Source organism: Poecilia mexicana, unplaced genomic scaffold (assembly GCF_051168715.1).
Source record: "Poecilia mexicana isolate PSO_F unplaced genomic scaffold, ASM5116871v1 scaffold_7, whole genome shotgun sequence".
In the NCBI taxonomy this organism is placed as follows: Eukaryota; Metazoa; Chordata; class Actinopteri; order Cyprinodontiformes; family Poeciliidae; genus Poecilia; species Poecilia mexicana.
In genome coordinates this window covers 25,195,164-25,214,197 of record NW_028263376.1, presented here as the reverse complement: position 1 = coordinate 25,214,197, position 19,034 = coordinate 25,195,164, and the positions used below count along the sequence as shown (strand labels likewise).

Sequence of the window (19,034 nt, the reverse complement as noted above, 5' to 3'; positions counted from 1 at the left end):
CACGACCATAACGGATGCTACCAAGAACGGAAAGGCTGAAGGAAACAGTGAGAATGATTGTCAACAGTCGTCGTTTTTCCATCTGATTGGTTTCGGTGCATTTGTACCACTGGTGAAATGAGCTGAAATCTGAAAAGGAAAATGAATACACAACTCTGAAAAAACAAACTAGAGTTTAGTTCCAAGAGAACCTTTGCTAGTATGAAAGCAGCTTTCTTCTCACTGTGCAAAGACCTGTAAAAACTTTACACGCTGAAGATATTAATTTCTCGCCTTTTGGCGCTCGGAGTCAACTGAACAATCAAAAAACTTGCAAGTTAGCAAACTCAACTGATTTGGACTAAAGAAAACGAACTATGTGAGAAAAAGCCCTAAACAACGGACAAATATTTGTTCCAGCTTATCGTATTTTGCATGTGTGAGCAGAACCTGAATAAACAGTTAAATATTCATAACATCACATTTAATAATGACATCTGGCACTTCCACTCTGTAGTGGTCATCTTCATGAGTTGCTTCCATGTGTTTTGTTGTAGCCAAATTTTCAGTTGCTAATCACCCTTATGTGATGTCATCAGAGGCTCATGCCCATAGAAGTTTGCCCAAAGTAGATTTTATCTCTGTTAAAAAGCAACTTAAAACAAATCAAATAGAAAATCTGACCATCACACGCTGTTCTATAGGTGAAACGGCATAGTGTTCCCATCAGGAGCTCCAAATATACTGCTGTTGTTTTATTAGCTCAGACTGTAAGAAAGACAGATGATTCATCACTTGAAGGAATGGACAATTTATTTAAAGCACTGAATACTTAGCGTGTTAATGATATGAGCATTTACTAGTGATAAAAGAACAGAACCCCAGACAGGTTGTACATATATGACTTTAAATAAATTGGCAAATCTAATGTGATGAAGTCGATTACTGCTTTCAAAATAAAAAAAACATGTTAAAAAATAAAGTGGTAGACCAACAAAAATAAAATAATCTCGTGTGTAGTTCTTCTACAAGACACAGTTCTATATAAAATTGACACACACACATACATATACAGTATAAATTGTCGCAATTGTGTATCAAAGTATGAACATCTAAAATATTTACTGCGTGGCATAATGAAGCAACATTTTCAGCTTGTGTAGAGCAGAATTCAACATTCCCTGGATATGCTGTGTTCATAAAAATTGTGCTGATGTGTAGTCGATGCAGTGCAAAATGTGCTCTCCCTTTTTCAAGACAAGTCTCAGTGTTTTCATGACAAGTAAAAACAAACAACACATGCATCACATGTTCATTCATAGGAAAAGATTTCTTGACATATTTACAATAAAATAATAAAAAAAAAAAACCGTGGTCCATCTCCATAAAAATTGCATAGGGACTCACAATAAAAGCATTTAAAAACCTTTTTTTGTCTTTGTAAAATTGTAATAGCTACATGCTTGCTATGCTCTACTAGCCGTACATTTGAGAAACCCTCTTTATTTTGGGTTTGCTTGTGGACAAACTCTTTGTTTGAGTTGCAAAGGTTTGACGAGTAAATCCATAAGTGAAAACAAACAAATCACTAGCTCAGCACAACTCCAGTCCGTTTGATTTGTCAGAATTTAAGCTTGGTTTTTACTGATGGTTGATGCTCAAACTCATAGTTAAAATTCAGAAATTTGACATTTAGTGTAACTTCATGTAAAACATAAAAACTAACTTCAATAAAGGAATTTGTAATCTCTTTTAAATCATTTTTTACCAATTGTTTCTCATGTTGTGCTTTTGAGGTAGGAACAAACAATGCATCCAGTATACACCACTTTGAAAATACATTCATACTTCAAACTTTTTCATGTTTTCCACTTTATAACCACAAACCTTTATGTATTGCATTGAGATTTCAAGTGATAGACCAATGCAAAGTTTAGCAGACAAAACACCACATGGTTCACACTTTAGTTTTTACAAAGAAAATATAAAAATGTGTAATGCATTCACCCCCTTTTACTGCGATACCGCTACATAAAATTTAGTGCCTTAATTCTGCTGATTAGTAAACTGAATTCCTCTGGGTAATAAATTAGTCCCAGATGTTTGTTATAGAATATTACCGAACAAACCGCATCACCAAGACCAAGGAACGCAGCAGACACGTCAGAAAATGGTGGCTGCGAAAACTATTTACTCAGAGGATCACCAAACAAATGCTACTTTGCACTAGCCTATCTCGCGTTATGGCTACAACCTACAACACATCGATGGTTGAAGCTATAATGTGAAAAAAGTTTAAAGGGTATGAAAATTTTTTTTACAAGGCGTTTTAATTTTCAATGCCAATATTCAATGTCTTAAACTTAGTTAACATCAGAAACTGAAGTAGCTGATTTCTTCAACAATTAGCTTGCACGGTCTGGAATGTTAGGCACTAGGATAAGACCAGGTCTGATTCCTTGGCTCCCTCCTGCCCACTGCTGCTGTGCCCACAGTTCCCCGTAAGCTCTGGGAAGAGGCTGGTCCGAGGAGAGTGATTTGGGGAACCCGGAGTTGGACTCATGCCGGGCCTTTTAGGTGGAATTGGAGGAGGATGGGTCTTCTCTGAACGAGGAGTGAGAGGAGAGCGAAAGCACGGAGATAATGGCCCTGAAGAAGGCGACCTCCCCCCCGTAGGAGACGCGGCCAGATTGCGGTAGTCTGTGCCAAATGGTGAGTTGTTAATTGGCGCGGACTTCACTCCGGCCTGCTGGCTGGTGAAGCGGGACAGCACCTGAGTGACTGTGCTGCGGGCCAGCTGCTTAGCCGGGCTGTGCTCTGGCGGAGGAGGGGTGGATGCGGTGGTTGGAGAGAGGTCCCTGGGGGAAAGAGGCCCACCGTGCTGCTGCTGATCGAGCTCGGCCTGACTCTGGAACTTGTGTCTGGCGGCCTGAAATCTCTGATTGACTCCAGCCTGGTAGGACTGAAGGAAGCCCGGGCTGCCCAGACGCTTCGCTAGAACTGGAGAGGAAACGGGGGAGGAGGAGAGGGAGGAGGAGGCCGTGCTGGAGGGAGAGTGAGGATGAGGAAAGGGGTGAATAGGGGAATGGAGAAGGGTTCCACCGCCATTATCCACTCCGTTTTCTGCTCCTTTCACTTCATGTGTTAATGGTTCTGTCTCTTTATGAGACTGAAGGCCATTGACCTTTGGTACGGTAGAGGATTTTGGAGTAATCTTTCCATCCGTCTCAGTCTGAACAGAACTGGACACCATCTTGCCCTGTGACTCCTTCACCTCGGTCACAGCCTCTTTTACCTCTGATTTACTTTCCTGAGGCTCAGCCAACCTTTTTCTAAGTTCTTTCACTTGTTTTTCAAGCTCTCTGCCCTTTTCCTCCTCTGCCTCTAGTCTGGCTTTCAGCTGCTCTCTTTCGGCATCAAACTCAGCCGTCTGCCTCTCCGACTTGACCTCCAGCTGGGCCACCCTGTTCTTCTCGTACTCAAGAACTTGCTGGAGCTTCTCGAGGGCGCAGGTCTCTTCCTGCAGCAGCATGTGGAGCTGAGAGACCTTCTGTGCCTCCTCTTGAGCTTGGCTGCTGGCCTTCTGGAGCTCCAGCGTCAGACTGGAGGAGAGCTGCTGCTCCTGGGTCAGCGACTCCTCCACCTTGCTCACCACTTGTGCCTGTTCCTTCTCCAACCTCTGCACCGTTGCATGCTCCACCTCCAGCTTAGAAAAGAGAAACAGAAATGTGAAGGCGAGCGGGTCTTCCACTTTTGGCCACAAGGAGGCAACACTGTGCTGCTTGTTTGACAACACAAAAAGTTTTTTATTTTTTTTTATCCTATTTTTTGCACAAAACATTTTAAAATCAAAATGATCTTTAATTCTATCCACACTATGCATGCTGTAAAATACTTTTATCGCTGTATTTAGTATTCTTACTGTTAGTCATTTATGTAACATTAAATTATTAGAAAGTTTAATTTACTTTACTAAACTAAACACATAATCTAAATGGGACCCACAATTTTACATTTACAAAGTTTTACATTTCTGGTGGGAATGCGAGACCTACTTCTATCTAATCTTTCCTGGACCTCTTTAGATATGCTTCTCCTAAGCAAACCACGCCTGAATCATAAAGAGGTAGGATAAAAAAAAACATGAAATATGTGTCATCAAAGTGTCCGAAGAGGCACAGAAAGGAGGTCATTGTTCATGTTTCACCTTGTAAAAGAATTATCTGCTTGCTTGGCATGTTTATGGACAGTCCAGTTGCTTTTCGGTCATCAGAGGGTGAATGGGCTGGTTCTAACCTTTGTTGAGTATTAAAAGGAAATAGGAGGTGATGAAATACAGCCATGTGTTTGAAAGGAAAAGGCAGGAGAGCCTAAAGAAGTCACTGAGGGGACCCTGTGTTACATAAGGCCCCTGTGTAATTGTGCGCTCACAGCGTGTGTTTGCCAGCTGACCTTGCATTCGACGTGAACATCCATTATCTCAGGTTTCCTGAGGCCATAAAGCCCCATGGCTGTTGGACAACTGAACAATGGCCTCTTCCTCATCTGTTTCCCATGGAACAGTTATGAGGCTTGTGCATACAGTAAGAGCGCCTCTGTGCGTGTGTAAATTTCATAAAGGCCAAGCCCTCTCCACCCTTCTGGGTTACACAGAGGAGCTACCTCTGACGCATCTCTGCTCATTTTGTTTTTGATCGCAGCAAGACTATTTTTTTAAAGAAAAAGCATGCGGTGCGGACGGTCACGTGAGACAGAAACAGAATTATCTTCAACAGATGTTCCCATCTGCAGCGTATTACACAAGTGCTCACACCCCTTGGGCTTTTTCATATTTTGTCACATTACTGTGCCGCAAACTTCAAAGAATTTTATTGGGGCTTTAGGAGAAAATCCAGGGATCTGCCACAATTACAATCAAAGCAGCTATTTTTGCCCTCAGTCCATCCAAATAAACCTCATCTAGAGCCATGCATCCTACATGGCCTTTGAAAAACAATAACTGTCTACTATGAATTTATCAACAACAGCAAAAAAAAAACTTGTGCAAAAAAGAGATTGGGTCCGTTTTCTTTCATTTTTTTCTTTCTTTCAAACTGATGTAAAATGGCACAAAGTTTTCAACTAAATCACAAGAAAAATAAATCTAAATTGTCGATCTGTTGTGAAAATTCACTTTTACAAAAGCTTTTAAAACCTGCATTTATTATATTCAGTTTAAACACATTGGTTATCTATTTATTACTTTTAGCCTTTTCACAGAAGCTGCAAAAGACCCAAAGAGCCATTTGTGGCTCCAGAACTGAAGGCTGAAGTTGCTAACCAGCTGAAAAAAAACAACAAAAAACATTTCATATTGTAGATTCAATGTGACAAAACCTGAAAGTGTTCAAGAAACATAAGATGTTTTTACAGTACAATGCACTCACATAGTAACAGTTTTCTGTGAGCTTGACATGTCACACACACACACACACACACACACACACACACACACACACACACACACACACACACACACACACACCTGTTGCAGCAGCTTATCTCTTTCTGTCTCGAGAACAAAGACATAGTCGGCACGCCGAGCAGATTCCTGGACACACCGCTGTTTCTCCTCCTCCAGAGCGGTGATCATCTTGAACAATGACACAGACAAGTGATAACATTAGAAGCTAATGTGTAGACAGGTTTAGTGAAGCGCGTGAAAGCGATGTAGTTCTCGTTAAGTCATTTACAGGTAAAGTCAGGGCGCAATAACCTAGTTGTAAACAAAACAAGCTGATTTAGTCCATCTATACATTTATGTAACTCCAACAAAGATCACATTTTAGGTAGAAATAAAGACAAAACCTCCCCTAAGCCATGGAGCTCACTACACTACATATTCACACAACAAATTCAGTGACCAAATTTCCCGCCTTATGTGACTTTGGCCGCGTTGCAACCTCAAATCGCAGACCTGAAACACGAACTACTGACTGCATATGGGCATCGTTTGCTATTTACCCTCCTGTGTCTGCTCTCGGCAGCAGCCAACTGTCCCATCATCCTCTCCTGCATCCTCTTACAGTGAGTCATGACCAGTTTCAGCACAGCCAGAGGGTTTGGGCCCACCGCCCGGCCATGCGGATGTGCTTGGGGTTGCCTGATTGCGGTCTGGCGCTCTGCGGCTTCTTCGTCCCGCTGCAGGGCCAGGAATGGATCGCTGAGGTCATACTGCCCATAGCGGTCTTGGACAAACTCATCTCGGTGTTGGGCCTGGGGACACACAACAAATATGCAGAGTTAGGGACTTCTGTTAGGTAACTGAGGACGGGGCTCACCTTTAATTGTGTGCGACTAAGCGTGTTTATTTTTAAAAACATAACTAGAGAAGGGTTTTCTTCTTATGAACAAATATAGAATTATAATAAAAAACAGAGGCAAAAAGAGACTACGTTTTTAAAAAGCAAAGGAAAAAGTTAATTCCCACTTGTGTGTTTTGGTTGATGACATCACAAGAGGTACGGCACACAATGCTAAGTGGAGGCTTGATGGATTTTAACTTTCAGTTACATCTGGTAGAATTCAAAACCTGCCACCATGTGGCTTATTGTTGCAAAGTTGTTGTTTTTTTTCTAAAATCCAGGCAGTCAAATATATCTGAGATGCTTTGGTCCAATGGTGTAAACACATCTGAAAAAGGAATTTAAATAAGAACACGCAAATGAGGAAAAATCAAGATAAACAGAATTAGACGTCGCCACAGTAAGTTTGTCTTTGTGAGAGTATCTTGTTAAAAATAACGTTTTACAGCTACCAAAAATAATTAGAAAAACTAACAGTGGCAGGTTGCAATATAAGTGACAAACTATATCTGGAGTGAGTTCCATCTATTTTACTGAAAATCCTGGGACGCGACTATGTCAGTGCACATTTTGTTTTAGGAGGACACACACTCAGAAAAAAGACATGCAGGCATGTTTGTGTTCGTATGTCTTCATATGTGTTCAGGAAGTCTGCGCCGGGCGCTGTTATCATCAGCAGGAGAGCAAGCAGATGGCCGTTCCTATCAACCTAAACACAAAGAGATGAGGCGCTGCTGTCCCACCCCCACATGGGGCAGATGTTAACTCCTCCCCGGAGATGCAGGGGTGAAGGATTGAGACATTAAACATCTTCCTTACTCATATACATTACTTGCTTCTAAAAAAAAAAAGAAAAGAAAAAAAAGGTAAAATTAAATAAAACCAAAATTACATTTGTTTAAAGACAAACACTAAACTATGGCTAACAAAGTCTTATGGAAAACTAGGCTTTAGGGCGCATATGTCAAGCTGTTTTAAGTGAAACAGTATGGGGCCTCATTGACCTCCACCCTGGTCACAGTGTCATCAGGGGGTCTCATTAGCTTCACAACAGTTTGTTGGTTCGCGTTCTTGGGGCATTCGGGGTCAGTTTTGTGTCTCGGTGATTAAAGCACAGGCGGAAGGGTTCACACCGTTTGACATCAGGACACCTATAATTTTCTCCTCATGCAGTCTTCAGCAGAATCTCTAGGCCACGAGCTTACACTGCACCACTAAGTGTCGCTCCGTTCTTGAGTCAGACCTCCTCATTTCTCAGGTTTTTGTCAGCTTCTTTTCCCGTGTGCCTCCAGAAATTGGCCCGTTTGAACACACATTCACTCCCTGAGGGCTCGGAGCGAGAATTGTGTATTTGTGGCTTGTTTTCAGTTTGAACCAAGACTATGGATCTATGCCGAGGAAACTTAACAGAACTTGTACTCTCAGTTTTTTTTTAAAATCTTTTTACAATATTACGCTTTGCCTCCAGATCTGATACAGTGCTCTTCAAAGCTTGTATTGTTTATACTTTTGCAAGAAAACTTTGAATTAATTTGTGAGTAAGCCAGCATGTTTATGTGCATTTCACTTTAAAGTAGACCTACTAAATGGCAAAATCTGTGCTCTTCTATGGTTGGCCTTACGCTACAGGCTTTAAATAGACCATTAAACACTGCACTTTGAGTGTGTGCAGAGGCCCAGTCCTGCATGAGGCTTTTTTTTTTTTTTTTTTGTCAGGATAGGTCTGATCATAATGACAGGGTGTGTTTTCCTTTATGACAGGGCACAACAGGCGAACCCTGCCGGCTGCCGGGCTCTTATCCCTGCCCGGCAGCTGATGACAAATGCTCCTTATAGCAAGTCGTGGGAAAGTACACATTATTTGTGAATAATTTACAGCTGTATTTTGTATTCGGGATGATGTTGAATTTTAATAAATGTACTTGAGTGTGTCACCTTCTATTGGATTCCTTGCAGCGAAAGGTGTGAGTTTGGAAAAAAAAAAAAAAAAAAAGAAAAATTTTTTTTTTTCACCTGGAAACACTGTCAGTCACCTACAGCCTCGGGGGGGAACAGGCCTCTGTAAGCTGAACTCAGACACAGAGTCCTGTTCCCCCTGTCAGATAATGAAGTCAGCAGTGAACATGAACAAAACTCCCAGCAGCCAAATGTACTGGTTGCATTTCTCCAATTACAAATCTAAAGTTCTCATTCCGACTCAGCTGCAACTATCACCGGCAAAGAGCAAAGGACATTCACATACCTCCCGCGGCTTGTGTTCACGAGACACAGAAGTATCTGTGTCTCGTGAACTTATCAGATTTTGCAACCACAAATATCAGTGTCTTTTATAGGAACTTTATGTGACAGACCGACACAAAGTGACACGTAGCTTCGGGGGGGAAAGGAAAATTGAATTGTTTTATTTCATTATTTCTCATTACAAATAAAAAATCAGAAAAGTGCGGTGTGCATAAGTATTCTGAACCACCTTGAAAGGGTCACAAATTCACATCTTTTATGGCTATCTGTTGTTAAACAATTCCAGTTCAGTCAGGTTGCATAGCAACATTTTAAACCTTGCCACACATTCCCCCATTATATTTAGGTGTGGATATTGATTGGGCCATCGTAGCAGATAAATATTCTTTAATCTAATCAGGTCTTTTTCTAGGTGTGGTTGTATGTTTATTAGTTATTGTGATGCTGAAAGGCAAACCAGCCTCAAGTCTATTGCAGCTCCAAACATGTTTTCTTCCATGACATTCTTGTATTTAGTTCTGCCTGTCTTCACAGGGAATGTGTAGTCACTATTCCCTGTGCGAGTCACATTTGGGCTGCGCCACACTGCTTTCTTTCAACAATGACTTCTAGCCACTCTTACATTGAAACCATACTCACAGTGCATGACATACAGCCGTCCTGCAGACTGATTCTTCAATCTGAGCGTTGAATGCCTTATCATCCCCATGTTATCGGGATGATAAGGCTTAATTCATGGCACACAAAAAATAATGTCCTATGAAGTATTGCATCCACAGAGTCTTTGTAATTATGTTTTTGCAGACTCTGGTATTGTACATTTTAAGCATGTTTTAGCATACAGCTTCAATAATCTATATTAAAGGGAAACAACAAATATAAATGAAAAGATTAATTTAACTTAATAAAAAACATTTTCCCATTTGGAGAATCAACTTTTTATAAACAATAAAATTTGACATTTAGACAATTCTGAGTCTGTTAAAACTAACTATTCAAGCCGACATTTACAAGCCATACGTCTGATATACACCACATATATCTGTTTTAAAACATAATTTTGCAAAGAACTTCTGAAACTGTGAAAATATTAGGTTTATACATTTTCCAAACACTTTAGTCATTGATGTCCTGAAATTAAATCATAAATAGTCCTATTCTTGTATACCTGTTATGGTTCAGATTTTTCTCAAAAAGAAAATAAATTAGCACTACTATTGTAAAAAAGTAACAGCTTTCACAGGAAGGAGACTAAATTACCACCATTAAAAGTGAAAAGCTACAATAGCTGCTGGAACTAAAATTCCCTGTTTAGCTTGCTGAAAGGAAACCTAGAAAAAAAAATAACTGGTGCTTTCCTTTATAGCTAAAAATGTAAAGCGATGTAAATTGCTCACTAGTTTCATTTTTAAATGTCCATTGAGCTCAGTCTTAAGTGCTCCAACTCCTTTGAGATTGAGAACTAATGGCAGAAAAATGAACTTGTCTGGGCAAGTGTTCCACTTCTAGACAATACTTGGCCTGGGAACAGGATTAAAGTCTCTAAATAAAAACTGAATGAACTGCAGAAAGACAGAGCTGAGATTGTAGACCTCTCCTTTATTAAGCGTAATTAGCTGTGTGCTTAGAACTCAAACCGTATCCCCCGCACCTGCCACCCACACATTAACCACAGATGGCATTTAGATAAACGCAAAGCACCAAAACAAACATCTCAGAGTAATGTTTAACTGCCTGAAAAACTCAGTTTCTGATGAAACAGAGAAGCGGCTTGTTGTCAGCCCTTGAACACACATTTCTTTGGGCATAACATGTAGTGTCACTGGGTGGAACAAGGAAATACTTTGGTTTATCTTCAGAAGGAGTCAAATATTAAACTGTGAGGCAATTCGTTGGCCTGTTGCCTGGGTGTACCGTCATGAGAAATTCACTTTTCTATATATTTGCTGTGAATGGCAGTGTTAGAAGGACATTTATTTATAATCAGGATCTAGAAAAAAATTGGGACAAATAAGCACAATAAAGTAATAAACTAAGTTTATGTTACTCTAATTGTCAAACTGTCACTGCAGTACAGTATGCACTGGTGCCACCAGGTCAGGCCTAACATAACATACACAGTTTCAAATCTTTAAAAGGGAACCTTATTGATACTTTCTGCTCCGGTTTTCTTTTTCAAACATGTCCAAATTGGGCTTTGCCTCTCGAGTAGCTTTAGTGTACACACTCTTATCTGCAAGGCCCACTCCTGCCAGGCTCTATTGTTTATGGAGTCAGGAAAACATGTCAGCCTGCAAAAATAGACAAAACATTTTAGGACTACAGGATGTGACATCATGTGGAAAAAAGAAAAAAAGTGCTGAGAAAGAAAGCAACAGGTTGACCACACAAAACACATTTCTCAGCCAAACAAAACTAAGCAACTTCAGCTGTCAAACAGCAACACACCTCGAATACACAGGTGTGTATCTGAAGAGCAAATGTGCAGATATAACCTGAGTAAGAAGCTTACATAAATTTGTCAGTCAAAATGCTAACTTGAGGTTTTAATGTATTTATTTGAACTGTCATTTGTGTGGTGGGCTAATATACAACACAGCTTCAAATGCTTTTATATTACAGAATTACAGAAACCTAAATCTAGCCTGCTACATTCAACTCTAAGCTAATATTCACCTTTGTTTAGCACCAGTGCCCTGGTGGACATTTTTTCTTTTATTTCATCAGTAACATCAGCAGTAGAACAGCCCCACAGAATAATAACACCACCACCATGCTTATCATGGAGTTGGACACAGTGATTTAAAAGTCTTAGCTAAATTTCTCCAAAAAGCCTTTTGATCATTCCAGTGAAATAGTTGAATCTTTCTCATCTGGTCATAAAACCTTTTGTCCTGACAGTATTTGGCTAAGCATGAAGAGATTCTGCTTTTTTTTTTGTCAGCGTCCTTTCAGCACTTGTTGATGTGAAACTTGTTGTATTGGAGAAAGAGACACTGGCTTTCCAATAACTTCCAGTTTATCATATGATTTAGCTTGGTTGAGCACCATAACCAATCTACCTCCATGTGAGGGTGACAGCTTTGTCCAGATGAAAGACACTACGTTGTAGTTGAATGTTCTAACAGGAGAAAAGACGCCTAGTGTCCATCCAAACTCTTTTGGACCTCTACTCAAGATGCTCACTTAAAAGTCAATGTGAGGTAACCATCAAATTTCTGATCAGCAGAATGGACAAACATCCAACTAGAAGCATGAGAATAATTAGAATAATTATTAATCAAATATGGTGTGTATTTATTTATGTGTGTTTGTATGATTTTGACCCTGTGTGAATTAGAGAAATCCTGCAAAAATATTTTCTTTTACTGTCTTCAAGGTTTATGTTAGATTTTCAGTCCGCCACAAAAAAAAAGACAATAGTTCACATAACTCATCACCTCTCTCCCCCTCCAAACTAATTCATACAGGGTATTTCTGAATGTAAACAAACCTCTAACCGTGTGTTGTTTAACCTTTTAACTTTCATTTCTTTTCAGCTGCAGAAACTCTGTCTGCACTGCATTTGAACCATGATAATAATAGCTCGAGATCTCTACAGATAAGGACGATTGTCAGCTTGAAAGATACGCCACACCTCTTGGAATGCAGAAGTTGCCTGGTGTAAGTGCACAGGAATTTTCCCTCTAGATAAACTGCTACTCCGCTTCCTTAGCAATGAGAACTGGAAACGGTACAATCGAGAATCTGTAGAGACAAGTCCCAAAGGTGATGACATCCAGCTTGCATATGATGAACTCTGCTCCACTGCCTGGTTTTATGGGTACTTTGCGTAGTGGAAGGCCTACAATCTAACATATATGTGGGTCTGTGTACGTAATCGTATCGAACACGTAAGATAAGTAGTCAAGAACTGCTTCAAGACGAACATTATAGTCAACGCTTGCAGCATAACAGCAAAACATTCAAAATATAAGTAAACATCACAGGCACCTAATTGGTGATCATAGATGGAGTTTATTTACTTCCCTACTCGCCCTGGAGATTTCCTATACGTTAATTACCCCGGCTATGACTAGGCAGCGGTTTGCTGCACGGGCCCTCGGCGGGAACAAGGGAAGTCGGTCATTTGAGCCTGTGACACTGTAAACACTCGACAGAGAGGTCGTGGTTAAACATCAAAAGTGTCCCCCACAGTGTGGCTGTGTTTGAATGTGAGGGAACGAGGAGAACATGAAAGCAGCTTTAAGGTGCAGTTGTCCTAGGGGCATCACTGAGTGAGTGTATCAAACACAGCACGCTTCATATTTCAGTGGGTTTTGTTGGTGTGAATTTTTCCCATTCCATTGAAATGAGGTCCTTTCATAATAGTGGCTGCAAAGCCTTCCAGATAATTTACTCCATAAAGGTCTGTATAGGGAATCACGATAGACATGTTCTCTCTTCCAACTTCAGCGATCACAACTTTAGATCGAAAGTGAAGTATTTATTTCCTTAACAGTTTCACTCATGCTCGGTACAGCTGCTGTTAGCCGTGAGTGTGAAAAGTGTCCGGCAGCATGGAGAAAGCTAATTGGACCAGACACGTACACTGACAAGCATTGTTCCTGGGGGAAAGCTGCGCTCTTTCACTTGAGCTTGAGTGAAAGAGCTTGCAGAGAACTGAATGAGGGGTTTAGGAACAACTGGAGAGACAGTCCCTTTATCAGCGGATGCCACAGAGATTGTTGCTGAGTTACATCCGTGTAATGTGTGCTTTGGCGAGTTAAGCTGTCCAAATTGACAGCATTCACATGCTGACTGGGTTAGTTCTGCCCACAAAGGAAGCGCACCGTGCATGTTCCTCCTTTCGTCACATTCAAAGCCAGTGCTACGCGTTCCAAGCTCAGCTGGATCCAGACAAGACGACTATTGTAAGGTCTGAAGCATGGCATGGAGTCAACATGCCACATGTATGGGCTGGTTACTGCTATCAAGTTATGTCAAGATTTTGCAAAGTTTCGAAATCACAAATGTTTCTGTGAAACACCTTTGATGGTTTGTAAAGTTCTGCTTAATGACACACCATACCTGTCTGTGATCAGAGATTTCTCCATCAGTTTGGAGCATAGAGTATCAGCTTTCCCTCATCTGCTGCGCTTAACTGTTGATCAGCTGGCTGAAAGAACACCAAACCTTTGTGTTGTTTACATACTAGACAAATTTGTTTGTAAGTAAATATGCTGTATTTGCCCCTCCACCCCCCCAAAAAAAGAGAACACACAACCAAACAGTGAAAACTACAACCTGATCTATACCTCTCAGTCCATTCTACTGTCTGCTTGACATGGAGCTAGTGTGGCGTAAGTATTATTTTCTGTACTCACCCATTAGGGACTGCTAGGAGGCTCCACAGACGTCCTTAAATAGCACAGTTTTATTTGACCGGGTTGACTGCGAGTGCTGCCAGGACAATAACACTCCCGTTCAATGGGTGGTGCCAAACACAGCGCATTTTGTCTTTTTAAAAAAAAGCAGCGAGCTAAATCACAAGCTGGGAATAAAAACAAAGACACTTGTTTTTTAAGAAACACACCGCGGCGAGATACTGGTGGTTTGCCCAGCATGGATATATCACAACTCACTCACAAAACTAAATTGATATTCTGATGAGAAATTGCTCGGATCACTCTTTCTGGCTCTTCCCTTCTCAACTGACAGCGTTTTAACGAGTGCATCGCCGGCCTTTATGAGCCTGTAGTAAAAGCTGTGTATTACAGATGGTCGCGTGGTGGTTCAGCTGAGCTAAATATAGTCAGAAAATGAGTTCAAAGTGTTTAACTCTAAACAAAACCTTCTGTTTATGTTTTATAGAGTAAAACTGATGTGAAAGCAATTTATTTCCCAAGACATATTTGAGACCTAACAACTGATGACAGACTGGTAAACCACTTGGCCATATCCACATCTAAAGAAGTCCCAAAAACTGGTCTGACCAGTAATAATACTGTTCCTCTGTTGGATTAAAAGGCCTTAGAAGCCGGAATGGCCCCCGCTCCATTGTCCTCTCAAAGCTGTTTCCTCCGGTTCCTGTTTACGCATCCCCTCCCAGTTTGTTCACATTCTTTCACGCAGAATAAAGTGAAACCTTTAGCACTAATTGATGTTTTATTTAATGAACTGCTTAGACGGCGCTAACATTACAGGATATTTTATGGTCTTCTGGTTTTTAAATGTGGAACAAGCGTGGTGCCGTCCGCAGGGGAGATGCTGTGGTTTTAAACTCACTCTGAGGGTGTGTATGACTACATCCTGGGCCTCCAGTTCTCCCTCCAGGATACTGAGGAGAGTCAGCAGCTCTGCTCGGCTTAGAGCCTCCACGTTCATCTTCTCCACCTGAGATGAGAAAGACCGAGAATTAAACATATAATCAAACATAGCGGCATTTCGGAAAATCAAATCCCAGGAAAAGCTCCGGGATTTGATTTCTGGCCCATACTGTCCTGCTTATTGTGTGTTTGATCGTGAGTGGTACAGAAGTAATTTACAATGAGACTTGGGGGTCCCATCTGTGGCCTCACAGTGTTGCGCTCAGGGTTATAAACAGGAAGCCATTAGCATATCTGCCCATTTTATTGCACGGGGACAGGGAACAGTTGCCTGTTTTATTCTGTCTCAAATGTTAGCAAAAATATGTGTACGCTTTAGATCTTAAGGCTAATGTTTCATAATTTCCTGCACCTCATTTTTTTCTCCCTTCTTTTTTAATTGTTTTACATCTGCACCACTGTGCTCTTTATCTGATGTGTTGTGTGATTCATCTGCTATGTCCTGTGTGGTCAGAGAAGCCAGACATGACACACACATCCCACATCTGACCTCATCTATAAGAGTGTAAGAAACCCAAAACAGTTATCTCAAATTTCTGGAATGTGGCTGCTCCCTTCAGTGTTAATTAAATGTTTGACAAGGTATGTGTCAGCTGTGAAGTCAGATAACCGATGCTTGATAATAATCAGCTTATCGCCCCCCCCCCCCCACCCACCACACGCTGTGTTTTAATAAGACACCATGGTGCAAGAACAACTGACGTTGCACTACATATTCCCAGAAGTAACATTATTCCTACTCAAGAGTTTGTCTAACGTGTGGGTCCCAAATCAAAAGCAGGCCTGCTTCATACTGTGTTGGAAAGGTGTTCAAGCTTTTCACATTAAAGTTACTTAATTAAATACATACTATCGGAATTTTACGTGACTGACAGACACAAAGCAGTGCATAGTTGCTTTGTAAAAAGAAAAGGATTCGTCGTTTATGAAACTTTACACAAAAACAAAATCTAAAAAGTGAAAATGTATTCAGCCTGGTTTATTTGGATACCCCTAAATAAAATACAGTTCAAGCAAATGTTCCCAGAATTCCCTTAATAGGATTCAAATGGGTGTAAATTAATTGTCACTATTTATAGAACTGTCCCGTGAAGACCATTAGATTGCTTTTGGAGAATGTTAGTGAACAAACATAAAAAAACACCAAAGAACAAAGGAGAGAAGTCGGGAATAAAATTATGTATAAGTTTAAATCAGGGTTTTGCTATGGAAACAAAACCCCAAGAAAGAACTTTGTATGAAAACGGAAAGATGACGGCATAACTGCAAACCTATTAAGACATGGTTTCCATCTAAGCTGACAGGTCAAACAAGTAGAGCATAACTGACCGAATCAGCTAAACTCCGGAGGAGATGGAGAGATTCATAGCTCAGGTGGGAGAATATGTCGAAAAGACAACTATTACTTGTCTGCTTTACAAATCTGGCCGTTAAAGAAAAGATTATAAGTGTTTAAAGGCATGTAGGAAAGAGACGAGAAACACATAAAACGAGGGGCTTGGGTCAGATGAGAGCAGAATTAACAGGAAACCAAGACGACACATCACTCTGAAAACACCAGCCAACCTCGTGATGTGTAAGTGCGTTTCTAAAACAATAAAGTGAAGCTGTTGAATCTGTTTGGACTTGATGGGAATATCTATGGATTAGAAGGACAAATTTAAGAAAAAAAAACAACAACTTTGTATTGTGCTATTTTGTAAATAGCACTTGGCGAAACTTGCAGTGCAAATAAGGCTTTTAGAGACAAACACCAAAAGAATACCAGCTGTAATAACATGCAGCAAAATGAGGTTTCAACAAAGTGTTGAATCCGACGGCCTAGATAGCAATGCCCAGCACACTTAACTTATTTTCAAAAAACTTTAAAAACATGTGTGTTTTTTTTTTCTTTCCATGACACATTATGTGCTACATTTTATTAGTCAAAAACATAAAACCAGCATAAAGAGCATTTCAGCGTGTGGCTATAAAAAGTTAAAATAGTCTAAATACTTTTGCCATGCACTAGATCTTTTCCAACTTCTTTTTTTCAGTCTAATAAAATATTTGTGAAGCCAACTAACTAATTATTTAACAAACATTCCCTTTTCATCTCACAGTCATGCAGTTTGCAAGAGTTTACTTTTTAACCAAAGCATTCCGAGCACATTCTCTGACTCTCCAAAATTCCTATGTGCTTTCTGTGGCTCACCGCACATTCACAACAAAGCAAAAGAGTGTGAACTAATTTACCAACTTGTTATGTATCTCAAGGGTGGGCAGTCTTGCCCAAACGCATACTTTTAAGTCAGTGAAAACATTACTGTGCATTGTGGCTGTCAGTCCTAACTCCCTGCAATGATACCTGATATCATGGCTTATAAATCAACTACCATGGAAAATCATTCCAGCATTCCAGGGATACCCACACCATGGGAATAGTCTGAAGTAAATTGCTGAGACCCACTTTGAAGCCCACATGCTTTTAGGTGGCAGCTTTGCAGTTTGCATAGATGCTGATAGATTACTTAGAAACTGCAGTGATATTATTGAGGTCCACATTTAGAAATCAGAGATATTCAAAGTAACTTACAGCTTAGTGGGGGGGAAAAATGGCAGAGTGAGAAAGAAGAAACTGTCACCGGATATAATTCATAGTTTGTTTCTACGTTTACTTCCATCTGTAAAGTTAGCTCAGGGACTAGTCAATCTGGATACATGCTGGTAATGATTGAGTGTGTTTTTGTGCTTTACACAAGATCACTGTGCTCGTTGAGGAGCAGTGGATCCACCTGCCGACATGAGCCTTTGTCTGACACATGGCTCTATCATTATTTTTCTCGAATTATGCTATTCAGTTCAATTACAAAGTGACACAGGCCTCACAAATGCATCACACAATAGCCATCATCCATCGACGGCCTGCAGTGAAAATGGCAAAATCAATAATGAATCATTATTGTTTAAGTACTATTACCATAGCTACAATTGAAAGAAAAAAAATTGAAATCCTGTTATAGCTCAATTTATTTAACATCATAACTTAAAAAAAAACAAAACAAAAAACACAATAAATACATGTATGCAATCCAGACAGTTTAACTTAAAAGTTTACTTGAATATCAAAGCCAATCATCGTGAAAAATAATTAACATTATGTGACCAACACATGCAATTATCCATTTTTGCCTTTGAGCCAATAAGAAAGCTATAAGTACGAAATAAATAAGAGGTCCATGTTTACCCCGGGCATACCGTGTGAACATACCTTCATGCGCTCTTGTCTGGTCGCATTAATTGTTTCCCAAAACCAGAAACGAGACTCCACAGCAGCATGAATCAATGCACTCCACTGTCACAGGCGCTCCTGCTCTCAGGCGAGCAGCGTGAACAACAGACTCTCATTGACGAGGCAGTAAGCCAATCAACGACGCGTAGAGCGACACACCAGCCAATAACTGTCAGGACTGTCGCCAGGGGGCGGTCCTAAGGGCGTACCGCGCCTGTGGGATAAACCTCTTTGTTTCATCGGGACGTCCAACGGTTGGATTACTGACCACACAAGTGTAAAATAGTCCTTTTATTTATTATCTTCAAACAAATTTGGCCATGCTTAAATGTGTCACTTATCCTGATGAGAGGTTTCAAACTGGAAGTAAAATAGTGCGTGAAAAAGAAAAAAGAAATGCTAGTTTATCTAAATAATACAAATAATAAAACACGGGGGGGGGGGGGATCAAAATGTTTTTTTTGCGATTTTCTTTTAACTAAACACGTTTATTTTTTTGTGCACATATAAAACCGCCCAACCCGACTCCACTCCTTCCACAACACAAGGAAATCCCGGCTCAGAATGAGTTGAGCTGTCCGCGATGCGTCAACTCCCCTTGACGGCCAAGTAAGAGCAGCACAACACAGTTTCTATGAACAACACAGCGCCACACATTGAGGCGCCTGGAAATCTTTCCCCAACATTGATTTGTGTGTTTTTCTAATTTTTTTTTTTTTTTCGGAAGAAATCTAATTTTTCTAAGTCAATAAATCTGAAATCTGTATTCCACCTGTCACGAGTGTCAAAGAAAACTGGGTTTGTTTGTTTTGTTTTGTTTTTTTCTTTTGA

The 19,034-nt window shown here is 40.4% G+C and overlaps 1 protein-coding gene across 1 annotated transcript; it reads right to left on the bottom strand.

Moving 5' to 3' along the window:
- Nucleotides 1-774: 774 nt before the first annotated feature.
- Nucleotides 775-18,380, bottom strand: cttnbp2nlb (CTTNBP2 N-terminal like b). Its single transcript, XM_015007475.2, has 5 exons — nt 18,183-18,380; nt 14,832-14,939; nt 5,983-6,234; nt 5,504-5,611; nt 775-3,685 (listed from the first exon to the last, which is right to left on the bottom strand). The coding sequence occupies exons 1-5, from the start codon at nt 18,186-18,188 to the stop codon at nt 2,414-2,416; spliced, it is 1,746 nt and encodes a 581-aa protein (XP_014862961.2). The 5' UTR covers nt 18,189-18,380; the 3' UTR covers nt 775-2,413.
- Between the last annotated feature and the right edge of the window lie 654 nt (nt 18,381-19,034).